The 13,473-nt window shown below is 44.1% G+C and overlaps 1 protein-coding gene across 3 annotated transcripts in view; it reads left to right on the forward strand.

Moving 5' to 3' along the window:
• The window catches only part of Sh3rf1 (SH3 domain containing ring finger 1), a 159,850-nt gene that overhangs the window by 119,149 nt on the left and 27,228 nt on the right, over positions 1 to 13,473 (forward strand). For all 3 annotated transcript variants that reach the window (XM_034520891.2, XM_076914186.1, XM_076914184.1), the window contains exons 5-7: positions 803 to 1,105; positions 5,348 to 5,458; positions 12,957 to 13,147. In XM_034520891.2, the coding sequence (XP_034376782.1) occupies positions 803 to 1,105; positions 5,348 to 5,458; positions 12,957 to 13,147 (605 nt within the window). The remainder of the gene's footprint in view (positions 1 to 802; positions 1,106 to 5,347; positions 5,459 to 12,956; positions 13,148 to 13,473) is intronic.

Here is a 13,473-nt window from a genome sequence, read left to right on the forward strand (position 1 = left end):
GAGGCCTTTCCGGAAATGTTTCGTTTTACCTCAGGGAAAACAAAAGGCTAATGTTCTCCCCATTGCTGCCGATCTTATCAGCCCAGCACACGTAGTCTGTCCCCTTGTACTCTCACCTTACACGGAGACTTCAGATACACCAAGCTAGCATGCCAGCTGGCCTAGGATTTCAGCTCTTCCCTTGCTCTGATTTTTGAGCACTTGTGTTGATAACGGACAGAATGTCTGAGGAAAGAAAACAAACAACAGCAGCAGCAGCAGCAACAAAACCACGAGGATTTCAACCAACTTCTCTGAGATTCCCTCAAACTATGCAGAGAGAAACAAGGGGAGTTAACTTGTTTGGGGGTACACACATCAGTATCGTGCGGTTTTCTTTCTTTCTTTCCTTCTCTGCTCGTACCAAACTCATCAGTTGTTCAGCTCTGAGCCATTCATTATTGGGTTTAAGCAGATGAACGCTTACACCCTTCCGCCGCTGCTCCACAAATTTCATCGGTAAACTGAAATCTTTGATTACTAGCAAATGACAAAATTACCCACGCCTCTCCCCTCCCCCATTATTAGAAACATGCCTTTACCTTTTCAGTCTTCCTTTGGAATTATTTATTCTTCAGTTGATATCTACCTGTGACGTAGTCACAGTGGGAAGGGCATCTCACATGGAAGAAATGTAACATGCATATGCAAATACTAACGTGGTGGCTTTGAATTATAGATTAAAACACTTGGAGGGAAGAACTCGCATTGAACCGCTGAGAATGGTCTAACCTTGTGTTGCTCTGCTGGCTTTCCTTTCCAGTTTAACTCAGCTGCCAAGCAACTGATAGAGTGGGATAAGCCTCCCGTGCCAGGAGTGGACACGGCAGAATGCCCCTCCGCGACAGCACAGAGCAGCTCTGCCTCAAAGCACTCCGACACCAAGAAGAACACCAGGAAGCGACACTCCTTCACCTCCCTCACCATGGCCAACAAGTCTTCCCAGGCGTCCCAGCACCGCCACTCCATGGAGATCAGCCCTCCTGTGCTCATCAGCTCCAGCAACCCCACAGCCGCAGCCCGCATCAGCGAACTGTCTGGGCTCTCCTGCAGCGCCCCGTCTCAGGTACACAGGCAGGGTCAGCCGCCGAAGCGTGCGTGGGCTCACCAGCGGTAAAATCCCTGATGACGGTAGCTTTCCTTGCTGTCTCTATATTTGCCTTAGTTACATTCCCACTGCTGTGATAAATGCCTCGCAAAAGCGACTTGAGAGAGAAAGGGTTTGGCTTGCAGATCCAGGGAGATGTGGTCCATCATGATGGGAAGATATGACAACAGGCGGGGAAGGTTTCAAGAGCAGGAGGCTGAGAAGGCTCCTTACAGCCATGCCCAGGAAGCTTAGAGTGAACAGGAGGTGGGGTCCAGCTACCAAGCCTCAAGGCCCGCTTTCCCAGAAATCCATTCCTTCTAGCACCAGTCTCTTAAAGATGCCATAACTTTTCCACACAGCACTTCCAACCAGGAACCAAGTGTTCAAACACAGGAGCCTGTGGGGGACATTTCACATTCAAAGCAGAACAGTATACGTAGGAAAGACGAGCTTGAGTTCATTCCAAAGTAAGGACTGAGAAGCAGTATTAGAACCTACAAGGTGTGGAAAGTATTGCTTATCAATTTCACTCAGTTTACAAAACTTCCCAGTGCTACAAACTTTATTTCTGTTCACGTCCACAGTTCTGAGTTTGATGCTCGGGACATTTGGAGCTTCTCACACCTTGGTTCTTAGGTTTCCCATCCAAATAACAGAGCAAGAAAAGAAAGGACAGAAACATTCAACTTAGAAATTTGACCCTGCAATTTTAAAAGGCTCCGGAATTCATCTGGACTACCTTAAATCACAGCCACGTGTTATTTTTGTGTTAAAAATGCATGGGCCGATTGCAAGTATTCACTCATTCATGTGGCAATTGATTGTTAAATGTTGTATTATTAGACCCTTGGGCACAGTGTGTAATGAGATATATAGAATACAGGCCTTCCTTATGACGGCCTTATTCTGGTCTACAGAGTAGATCTAATTGTGGCACTTTCCCAGAGGGAAAGGACTGTGTCATTATCCACTTAGAGAGCAGCTGCACTTTGCTCAGCCTGGAGGTCAGAGAGCACTGTCCCAAGCAGCCTGACACAGCAGGAAGAATTTCTGTGTAGGCTTAGGTATCATTTTATTTTATGCAGATTTTTTTCCCACAATGCAGCTTTGGGTTGTTTTTCCTTAAAATATAAAAATGAAATTCCCATTAAAGAAAAAAAAAGTTTTTTTAAAAAAATACATAATCCTGGTTCTGAAGAAGTTTATATAGCTTAATACGTTTCTCTATGACATTGTAGACTAAGAGTTGGCCATTCCTGGCTAATTTTATTAAAAGTCGTTTTTGTTATTTATGTCGTTCAACATCTCTGGATTGACATAGCAAGTCAGGAATTAAATGTATTTTCTCTGAATGAGAGTATGGGCTTTTTTGGGGGGGGGGCTTTATTTATTTATTTATTGAAAGTGATAAGGTTATAGAACTTTTGATTTTAGTGAAGAAAAATAGAACATACACAATACATGACATTAGTATGAAGGGGGTCTTCATTTTGGTCACTGATAACATTGAGTGTGGCATACATAAGCAAGCACTCAAAGGCTTCTTCAATGGATGAGTTACTTGAAAACTAGGTGGGAAGGGAAATGCCCTTACCTTTCACATAGCCAGTGATCTCATGAAAACAGACATGGGTTTCAGATCAGAGCATGAAGCTAGATTGTAGGTCAGAGTTCAGAGTCCCAAGCCAGGAGAACCTGGGGAGACTCCATGGATTTTGAGTAAGCATCTGGAGAAGGGGTTGGTTAAGAACCCCTAGCACAAAGCAAATCATTCTGAATGCGTTTGTTTTGTGTGTGATGAGGCAGTAGCAACATTTGCATGGTAGGGTTTTCTTGACACAGAAGCAGGCTCGTGTGAGGCACGCTGACAGCACTGACTGAGAAAGGATTTAAAATAGTGGACTGTGCTTTTTCTTTGGTAGTGAAGAAAGTTAAAAGGAAAAGGAAGGCAAGCTAAGCCATGTGTCCTGTGGAGAGAGCTCAGGTATCAGTTTGTCTCACAGTACCACACCACATCTGGGGACAAAGGCTGTGAAAGTGTGCCTTTTCTTGTTTGAATCTGAGTGCTTTAGGAAACAAGATGCTTTCTGTTTTCTTGAAACTGCGCCCTCTTCCTCCCCCTCCCCCGCTCCTCCCTTCTGTAACCAACTGGTTGTTTTTAGTGGCGGTGTGTTGCCTCAGGGAGAAGTTATTTCTAGCAGAGGATAGGAGGTGTGTGAAGTACTGCCTGGTTCTCCCGATGAGGTTTACAGAAAACATCACTTATCTAGGGCACCTTGCATGATGGAGGGGCCCTGGGTCCACAAGGAAGCTTTGAGTGTATGCTGTCCACTCAACAGGCACATACATGGTCCTTGTCCTGGAGACGAGACTATACAGGGAATGGCCAGGAGACGCTGCTTCAAGCAGGCCTGTCCCAAGAGAAGTTGTCTCAGAAACTGCCTTTGCCACTAGATGATTTTTAATTTTCCTAACTCACACTTACCTTTAGCTTTGATTTTCTTTCATTCCATTCTTAAGAAGCAACCCTAAGCAAGTCAGTATTCACGTGGGCCTCCCGTCTGAATGAGAGCTCCTGGATACAGCTTCATAGGCAGTTGAGCACTGATCCTGTGGTACTTAGGAAATGGGGCACCTCCAATCTCTCTTCTGATGATGGAGACTCTGGATATAACAGTCACAGGATGGCCAAAGGTCAGAGGGTCAGAGGGCTTGCTTGCCATCGTATTTGGTGGCTGTCGAGTGAGGACTGAACTTGAAAAGGTATAAACTAGGAAATCACTTCTGAGCTGTGCCTTGCAGGTAGATCCCCAACATACATGATCACAGGGTCTCTGTGACTGACGTCCATAAAGCACATGAAGACATTTGGTCTGCCCCCAATCATACCCATGGTACCTGTGCTTGTGACATCCCGAGGCATGATTTATAATGTCTTTGTGTCTGAGGCATTTTTATATTGCCCTTGTCCTCAAGGGAAGCAAGAAGGCCCATCTGATTGCTCCTTTTTTCTCTCCCCAACTCTCCCTGCTTTCCTAATCCCTTCTTATAGAGGAGACTAACTAATGTCCGGTTCTGTGGACAAACAACGGCACGTCCTCTGTGCTGAGGAAAAGACATCCCGTCTGTTGGGATATCTACTCTGCCTGTGTCTGCAGCACCAAGCAACACTCTCATATTCCACAGCTGTATCTGCCCTGCAACCTGAGGGAAATTGATCAAGTAATTGGACGCAGTGAAATGACCTAAATAATTCAATTTCCTTCTCGTAAATTAATCCTGGGTAGTCTCGTGGATGACACCTTTGAACACAATTTGGATTGACATTATTTCTTAAAGGTTCTATAATGAATGTTCTGCCATAGGCACAGCCAGGCTGCCTCATTTTTGATGGCTGATCCTCACTGAAAGCTAGAAGTAAGAAAGAATGAGCTTGAAAATACAGAAGTGCCTCCATAATTTTACATAGACTTGACCTATCAGTAGAGAGATGAATGTGGAGCCCCAGCTTGCCTTTGCAGGGTCTTCGTGAGAACGTGAAGCTAGTTTAGCCCCAGGCTGACTGTCTGAACAGTTTGACTCATGGTAGAATACAAAATGAGGAGGTATCATGTTACGTGCTAGCCAACGGCACTCTGTATATAGCACAATGTACCGACTGGCATATCTGGTACACAGTGAGTCTTTAGACAGTTGGGGACAGACTATAAAGAAAAGGATTCTGCCTTCCCTGGATATCTTCATATATAGATCTCTTGTTTACATGACTTCGTCCAGGAGAATCTGTTGTGTTAAATATGGCGAACTTGGGGTGGGGGGGGATGGGCTCAGTACAGTGCTTGCCATGTAAGCTTATTGACCTGAGTTCTGATTCACAGGATATAGAGAAAGCCAAGACACAAGATAGTCATAGCATGCTCCTACAGCAAGGGAGGAGGCAGACTGGAAAGTCCCAGAAACCCACAGGTCAACTTGTCTGGCATAAGTAACTGTGGGTGAAAAAGAGACCCTGTCTTAAGTAGACGGTGAGGACCAGCATCAGAGATTGTCCTCTGACTTCCACATGGCACCATGGCTCACGCACGCGCGCGCGCGCGCGCGCGCACACACACACACACACACACACACACACACACACACACACACGGTTGGAGGAGACAGACAGGTAGATTTATTAAAAGCACAGCTGTCCTCTTAATAAACTGTTTTCCTTGACAGGTTCATATAAGCACCACTGGGTTAATTGTGACCCCACCCCCTAGCAGCCCAGTGACAACTGGCCCTTCGTTCACTTTCCCGTCAGATGTCCCCTACCAAGCTGCCCTTGGAGTAAGTATTATTTCTGTGTCTTTATTTCTTTTTGAGGTCTTTAGTCTTAATGGTCTGCCAGATTCCAGCCAACACCTGCGGTGTACCCCGATGCTGCTAGGTGGGGTTGCCTTTCGTCCCAGATCCCTGCTGATCTCACAGAAAAGACTGTTTCTTGCCAGCAGCCTGCAAAATTGTTAATGGTGGCAATCAGAGGCCTGAAGCTAAGAGAACTCTGAAAGCTACACTTAATATTATTGAAGTTCAGTTTGATTTCCCGAAGGCTTAACCTGTATTTCTTTGGGGTCTCCAGATCCTGCTTATTTATTTAATTGCTTAGAGATACGTTTATAGATATTCTGAAGACATGGGCCTTTTCAGGCTAAATAGTTTGATTTTTATTCACAGAATAAATTGATACCAAATGTCTGTTTTTAGGATTCATCTCTAGTTTTACTACTTTGTAGCTCATAGTGACCCTTTCAACGTCCCTGCTGCCCTGGGAGAGTCTTTTAGAGTACGTTGATTTTTCTTCTAAAAACTTGGCATCCCACAGATAGACTCTAAACATCAGTTGCATAAAGACATCTGAATGGGGGGGAGGGGTGACCTGGAGAATCATAACAGTCAAGGGAGATGGATGTAAAACAAGAATAACTGTGGAGAAAAACAAGCAAATACACCCTTGGGATAACAGAAAAACAGCCCCTTGGCTTCCTAAAATCACAACCTACTGAGCAGCAAGGAACTAGAAAATATGAGAAATCTCTCATTCAGGCTAATATCTTGGTTACACTTTCAGACTGTTGCTATTTCGGACAATTCCAGCACTTAGTAGAAATCATTCAGTCAGACTGCCCGGTGTCTGGATTCTAGCACCGCCCTCCCTGATTCTGCACCTGGAGTATCTGTTGATCCTCTCAGAGAAACAGTGTGGTCCGTTGGAGGGTTTTAGGTTTGGGATGGAAAGACTGGGTTTAAGCTTGGTTCATTCAGCCATTTTATTTGTCATGTGACCCTGGGAAAGTTACTCAGCATCTTTCAGCCTCACCATCCATGCTGGTTGGCTTTTATCTACTTGACACGAACCTAGACATACATAGGAAGAGGCATGTCTGTAGGGCATCTTCTTGATTATTGATTGATACAGGAGGCCCAGCCTATTGTGGAACATACCACCCCTGGGCAGCAGGCCTGGGCTATCTAAGAAAGGTAGATGAGCGAGCCAGAGAAGGCAGCTAGGACCAGTCACAGCTGCTTCTAAGCAGCTGGTTTGTTTCTAGGTTGCAGATTTTATGTGTGTTGTAAAGATATTTTCCTCCGCTAGGTTTCTTAAAGCTGAGTTTGTAGCCAGAACCACACAACACAGTATACAACTCAATATATTGAATCCGTGTAATTTTATCGTCTTCCTTTCCCTCAATATTAATTTTGGCTTGATACATTTCATAATTAATTAAAAGCTGAGTTTTAAATCAAGGTGGGGCATAAATAACTGCTATTAGTATCTAACTTCACTTAAGACTTCTTGAGACGCTCACAGACTAAATCATGTTCTTCTGTTTAAATGGACGCCGGTGCCTTCTACTCAGAGGTTAAAGTTATTGGATTTGTTTTTCTCTTTTTAAATGCTCCCTGAGAGCTTACAGCTTCCTTGATAATACAGCTGCTTAGTGTAGGAGACATGGCCTCGATTCATCTGGGGAAAAGATGGATTTTAGTTAACATTTATTAAATGTGGTTTCCATAAGACTCAGTTAGCCACAGAGGTTTCACTAAAGCCAAATTTCATAACCCATCCTGCCCTCTAATCTTCAGGGGAGCAACTTCTTTTTCTTTCCCACCAACACATATAACCACAGTGTATTTCCGTTCCAGATGACTCCCGTGCATGGAAGCATTCTTAACTCCATGTCTTAAGGGGGAACGAGAAGACTGACTTTGGAAAAATTAATTAGTGTAAAAGATATAAGGCTGGCTGAGTTTTAGCCCTTGTGAACTGAAATTTTTATAATATAGTAAATGGCCAGTTCTTTGCTGGGGGTTGACTCAGGGGCAAATCAATGGAACAGGCCACAGGAGAGCATATAAAATTAATTCATGCTCAGTCATTTTTATTCTAGGATTTTTATAAGAAAGACTGCATATTAAGCAAGAGAGATTTATTAAACACTGTCTACTGCGCGCCAGCTCCATTTAATGAAAAACTAATTATAAACAGGCTTTTCTGTCATCCAGAGAAAAAAGTAGATCTCAAAATCTCTGGTAGGTTGGCAGACATGCCGTGGATTTAATGTTGGTTTTGCGTAGGAAACTCTCAATAGCACATGAGGCCCTTGGTACCTCCAGTTAATTGTAACAAGGATTCTATTTAAAATCTGAAGCATTTTAGGAGATGTTGTTATCATAGCAAGAGTATGTAGCTTGGTAGGACAAAATAAAAAAGGATGGGCTTTTCATGTTATGAATGTATAGGAAGTAAATGTCACCCCTGGCATAGGAAATGTAAATTACTTCCAGTGCTTTTTTTCATAAATTGAGACTTTTAAATCTTTTATGCAGAATGGAGTTATTTATGAGCATATGTCTCTAACATTTCACACGCAACAGCGAGAATGTTCCATCTCTTCCATCATGAGCAGAAGTGTCACAGCTGTTGATTCAGGCATGAGCCTATTAATAATAATTGCTTCTTGTTGTTCTTGTTGTTGTTGACTTGTTTTGTGGGATGAGGAAGCTGAAGATCTTAGTCCTATATCTGCGGTGCAGCGGCAGAGGAAAGCACACAATGGGTGATTACTAATTGCCGATACCGTGTGGTGTGTTTAGATGCAAACTGTCACGAGACAGCCCCACCATTAAAGGCCAAATACTGACTGCCCACAGCAGCTTACAAATAGGTTGAATTCTAAAAGTCTGGAAAACCATGTTTAATTTTTTTTTTCCTCCTCTTCCTGCTCCTTTTTGAGACAGTATCTCATGTAACCCAGGCTGGCCTTAAACTCACTATGTAGCTGAAGATCTTCTTGAACTTCTGCTCCTCTTGCCTTTACTTCTCAAGTACATGGATGATGAGATTTAGTTTGCACGCACGCATGCGTGTACGTGCATGTGAAGGAACATTAGGGTTGTGGATATCACTCAGTTGCTAGACTGCCTACATACCATGCATGAAGCCCCAGGTTTGATCCTCAGTGATATATTAAAGTGGTGATGCAATCCAGTACTACGTCTATGAAGGCAAGATCATCAGAAGGTCAGACTCCCTCTGAGCAACATGGAGGCAGTCCTGGGCTATGTGAGACCTCGTCTCATAAAGCAAATGAAAAAAAAAAAAAAAAAAAAAAAAAAACCAAAAGAACGTTAAATGATGTCAGGTCTCAGAATAGGCACTATGTAGTCAGTGCCACCACCACTTCTGCCAACAGGAACAAGGAACTGTAGGGCACAGGTGGAGATCACAAACCTTGATACTTTGGGACGGGGAAAGGATATCTTTGGCAGGAGAGTTGAAAATTAGGATGAGGGGTAGGATATGAGCAAATGTTTTTCTTTATTATATATATTTTGTGTTTCAGTTTTCAAGGGAGTGTCTAGCTGTGCAGCCCAGGGTGACCTAGGTCACTATATTGCTCAAACAGGCCTTGAACCCATGATCCTTTTCTCCTCAGCCTCCCCAGTGCTGGGATTACAGACAGGAACCACCATTGCCCAGCTTAGGACATCCATAGCAACAACAGAAAAGTACTCTAGCATCTCAGGGATCGAATCTTCTAGATCCAAATCATATTGTCCTAAGAGGCAGTGAGAAGCACAGAACATTTTTCAATCACAGTGTTCACTGAGGGTCTCCTGCCTTCTGGCTGCAAAGCTAGGAGCCAGAGCCAGTTGTCTGACAAGCGTTAAGTCAGTCTCTGACTCCAAAACCTCTTAAACTGAAACACTGCCTTCCACTTATTGACCTTTGCCTGTGCCCTGTGCACTGAGGAAGTCAACGTACGCACTACTCCTAGTTATTAAAAGGTTAGAGGCACCACATAACTCATACAATTAACTAGGATGGGCATCTCTTCTCTTTCTTAGAGATTAAATGGGAAACAAAAAGGTACACAGCAACACAGCTAAAAATAGCAACACTATTTACCCACGAGCACTCTCATGCAACCTAGCCTCTCTTGGACCAGTTTGTGCCTGAGATCCTGTATCCCGGAAAGACCATTTAGGGATGCTGTGTTGGGTTGATGGTAGGGTGAGTGGAGAGTAGGTGATTGGGCAGCCACAGTGATGGGTTTCTGGATTTTACATGGTGTTTACCCATGGGATTCATTTCCTGTGAGGTGTGTGAGGAAGAGGCACACATAAGAGACATTGGAAAACAAAGGGGCCTTTGGTTGTTGCTTGAACTTTTGCCTATAATTCCAACACAAAGCACTTTAGTAGTAAGATGGCCTTCAGCCCTTGGCCTCAGGCTTAAAACATACTGTCTATCTTCCCAGCCTTAGCCAAATCCAGGTCTAGCTGCTGTCTGTGCTGGTCTCGTGAAAAGGCAAGAGGGGGAAATCATGCCAGGAAGGACCAGCTTCGCACCACATACGTGAACTTCTTACTTACAATATCTAGTGTCCAGTTTCCTGCATCAGCTCCTACTGAGATAGAAGACATCTCCTCCCTGGGTACACATTCTAGAAAGGGACAGGCTGGCCAGGGCGGAAATCTGTCACCCTTTCTGATAGGAAATACTATATTGCTTCTGCAAGGCCGGTTAGTTGCCTTACGGGGATAGACATGGGCATAGCAAAAGATGGCCATTTCATGTGGGTAAGCCACTCCTGAGTCCAGTGTTGATGAACAGTATGGGACCCGATGGTGGCAGGTGTTTTTCATTTGTTTGTTTGTTTGTGTTTTTGTTGGTAAAGGGTATATACTGCCTCTGCTGGCCCAGACTTCAGTATAATAGGCAGGTCTCCAGGTCACATCTGAGTATATGAAAGGTTGTAGTTCTCTATAGAAATGTCAGGTCTTACAAGATAGCAAACTTCCCACAGCACATTGCAGGGTGGATCACCTTTTGAACTTCCACTGGACCAGATTTTTGCAGTTGAGGCTGTTTAAAAAGCAATCTGCCGAGCTTCCTGGTGTATCGCAGCCCTGCATTCAGAGAGCCCGGTCATTTTCTCATCCACAAGACCAAGCAGCATCGAGGAGTCTGATTTAATCAGGCATTCCCTCTGTCTAACACATATTCACTCGGTGCAGAGAGGGAGAAAAATAATCTGCCTAGTGTTACTAAAGACCATCTCTTCTGTTTCAGCCACAGAGAGAGATGACTGTATTTCACTTAGACACTAGCTTTGGGTCTGTGTGTCTGAATGTCCCCTTTCCTGCCTATCCCAATGTCTTACTCTTCTCCTTTTACAAGCAGTGACATTCGGCTACTATTTTATAATAAACTTGTGACCCTTCTTTATGTTTTGTTAAAATGTAAAATCTGGGTTTTTTTTTTTTCTTTAATCAGGTCTATACATAAATAGATGTTTGTTTTTGTTTTGCCTCTAAGACATCATTTATCCCAGTTGTTCCTTTTAAATTTTTTTCTATTATATTTCCTTGTTGTGCACATGTCCTCTGCCTTCTGCCTTTCCATAGATGCACTGTCTTAAGACTGGGTTTAGAAAGATTGAAGTAGCAATCTGTCTAAGCTCCCCATTTTTCCATATATTTCTCTGTGGGCAGGTAGACCCATCTCAACCTGTAAGCCTCTGACTTGGCGTTATCTTTGAACGGCGGCTCAGACCGTGTCTTCTCACTATTTTTGCCTGGATTATCTTTATTTCTCTCTACGTTGTCACTGGAAGTGGGCCAAACAGAAAGAAAGCTTGACCCTCTGCTGAAAGGGTCAGAGGCTCTGAGCCTCACTCAGAACATGTCGTTCCAGAGGCACGATGCAGCTTAATGCTGCCCCGTTTGCGTGGGGAGCGGCAAGTGACTTCGTGACTTTTTGAACAGCCCGTCTTGTCCAGGCTGGCTCTCTGTAAGCGATTCCATGCCTCATTTACTTCTGTGCTCAATGGTCTGTCTCTGTGTGGGAAAGTCCTCATCGGAAGGCACGCTAGCAAAAAATTAAGTAGAACATGTCAAACAGTTACAGGTCTAGAAACGTGAATGTCTGCAGCTGTGTACTATTAATAGGTGAGTGTTGATAGGATTCAATTCTCATTGCAAACATTTGAAATATAATGACTGGAACCCTGCTTTGCGTAGCAGCTCTTTCTGCCTCCTGGGTGTATTCTGCCGCCTCTCTCTGGTTTTCCCTGATTCAGTTTTAACCTCTAGTGGTTCAAAGATTTGGGGAGGGCGAGATAGGGGTTCAGTCAGGCTTTGTGTGCCTGTTTTCCCAGGAGTTTCAGTATACAGTCCCTGAAGAATTATCTGGGGTTTGTAGATCAGAAGGTTAACAAATGCTCCATTGATTGTCAAAGACACAGATCCCTGCAGGCAGAACCCCGTTAGACTGTGCCCATAAAGGACCCGGTGGCTTCTCACTGGTGTATGTGTTAAAGGTTACCAGCCTTGCTAGTCCTAAATTTCAGAAGCTGGCCAAGTGAAGAAGAGGAAAAGCGAAGGAAGCCATAGTAGACTTGCAACTATGGCTTGCTATGGTCTGGGCTCTGAGAAGACCAGACATCAATTGGAATGATGGCAGAAGGCATGGCTTGCAATACGGTGATACACGGTGTGATGTATTTAAGTTTCAGGTTACAAGAGCTCAGCAGAAAATCAATTCTAGCCAGCCATGTGACATCGTAGCAGTTCCTTTGGAAGGTGTCTCAATTCTTGTGCAAATCTGTGCTTTTTACTTTTAATTACTATTTATTTTGTGTTGTATGAAGGCTTTGCCTACATGTATCTGTGCACCACAGGCATGCCCAGTGCTATCAGGAGCCAGAAGAAGGTGTTGAATCATTTGGTCCTAGGGTTATAGATAGTTTGGAGCTGCCAGGTGGGTGCTGGGAATCACACCTGGATCCTCTAGAAGAGCAGCCAGTGCTCTTGACCACTGAGCCATCTCTCCAGGCCCGGTTCTGTACTTTACTTTTAATCTTAAACTTCCACACAGTCATTTCCTTTTTTTCTCCTTCCTGTCTAGGCTTACCTGTTTGACAAAAAGAATGATAAAATAAGGTTTATTTATTTATTTTATGTATATGAGTACACTGTAGCTATCCACACCAGAAGAGGGCATCAGACCCCATTACAAGTAATTGTGAGCCACCATGTGGTTGCTAGGAGTTGAACTCAGGACTTCTGGAAGGGTAACCAGTGCCCTTAACCACAGAGACACCTCTCCAGCCCTAATATAAACTTTTAAAAAGGGTGTTTCATGTGAAGTAGCCTGCTGGTTCTGTTGTGCACAGAGTCTGTCTGGTGGGCTTCTGAGTCTCCTTCCCTTATACCTTTTATAAAGATATAAATAAATGATATGCATGTCCCCTCCCCATCTCTTCTTTTCCTGATTTAGACTATGAATCCTCCTCTTCCTCCACCGCCTCTCCTGGCTGCCACTGTACTGGCCTCCACCCCGTCAGGCGCTACTGCTGCTGCTGTTGCTGCTGCCGCCGCTGCTGCCGCCGCCACTGGAATGGGACCCAGGCCTGTGGTGGGATCCACTGACCAGATTGCACATTTACGGCCTCAGACTCGTCCCAGTGTGTAAGTGAGGGTGTCTTTATTACTGTGTAAACACTCATCTCAAACAGCAGAGATCAAGAAACACATGTCTGATAGGAGCTACTGACATCTTAGGGCTCAACCAAGTGGCTTGTATTCTGGAAACTTCTACCCCATCATGCATATAATTAATAAGACACTTAGATAGAATGAGTCTAACGTGTGCCTGGTGGGTGGTGTCCCGTTGAGAAAAGGCCTTTCAGTTTAGAGGAATTTCTGTTCTCTCCTTTATAGGTCATCTATCTAGAAAACCGCTGTTCTTTTATACAGCTCTGTCGTACCCTTTTTATCTTCAGTTTCATTCCTTG

The sequence above is a fragment of the Arvicanthis niloticus genome, chromosome 16 (genome assembly GCF_011762505.2).
Source record: "Arvicanthis niloticus isolate mArvNil1 chromosome 16, mArvNil1.pat.X, whole genome shotgun sequence".
Taxonomy (NCBI): domain Eukaryota; kingdom Metazoa; phylum Chordata; class Mammalia; order Rodentia; family Muridae; genus Arvicanthis; species Arvicanthis niloticus.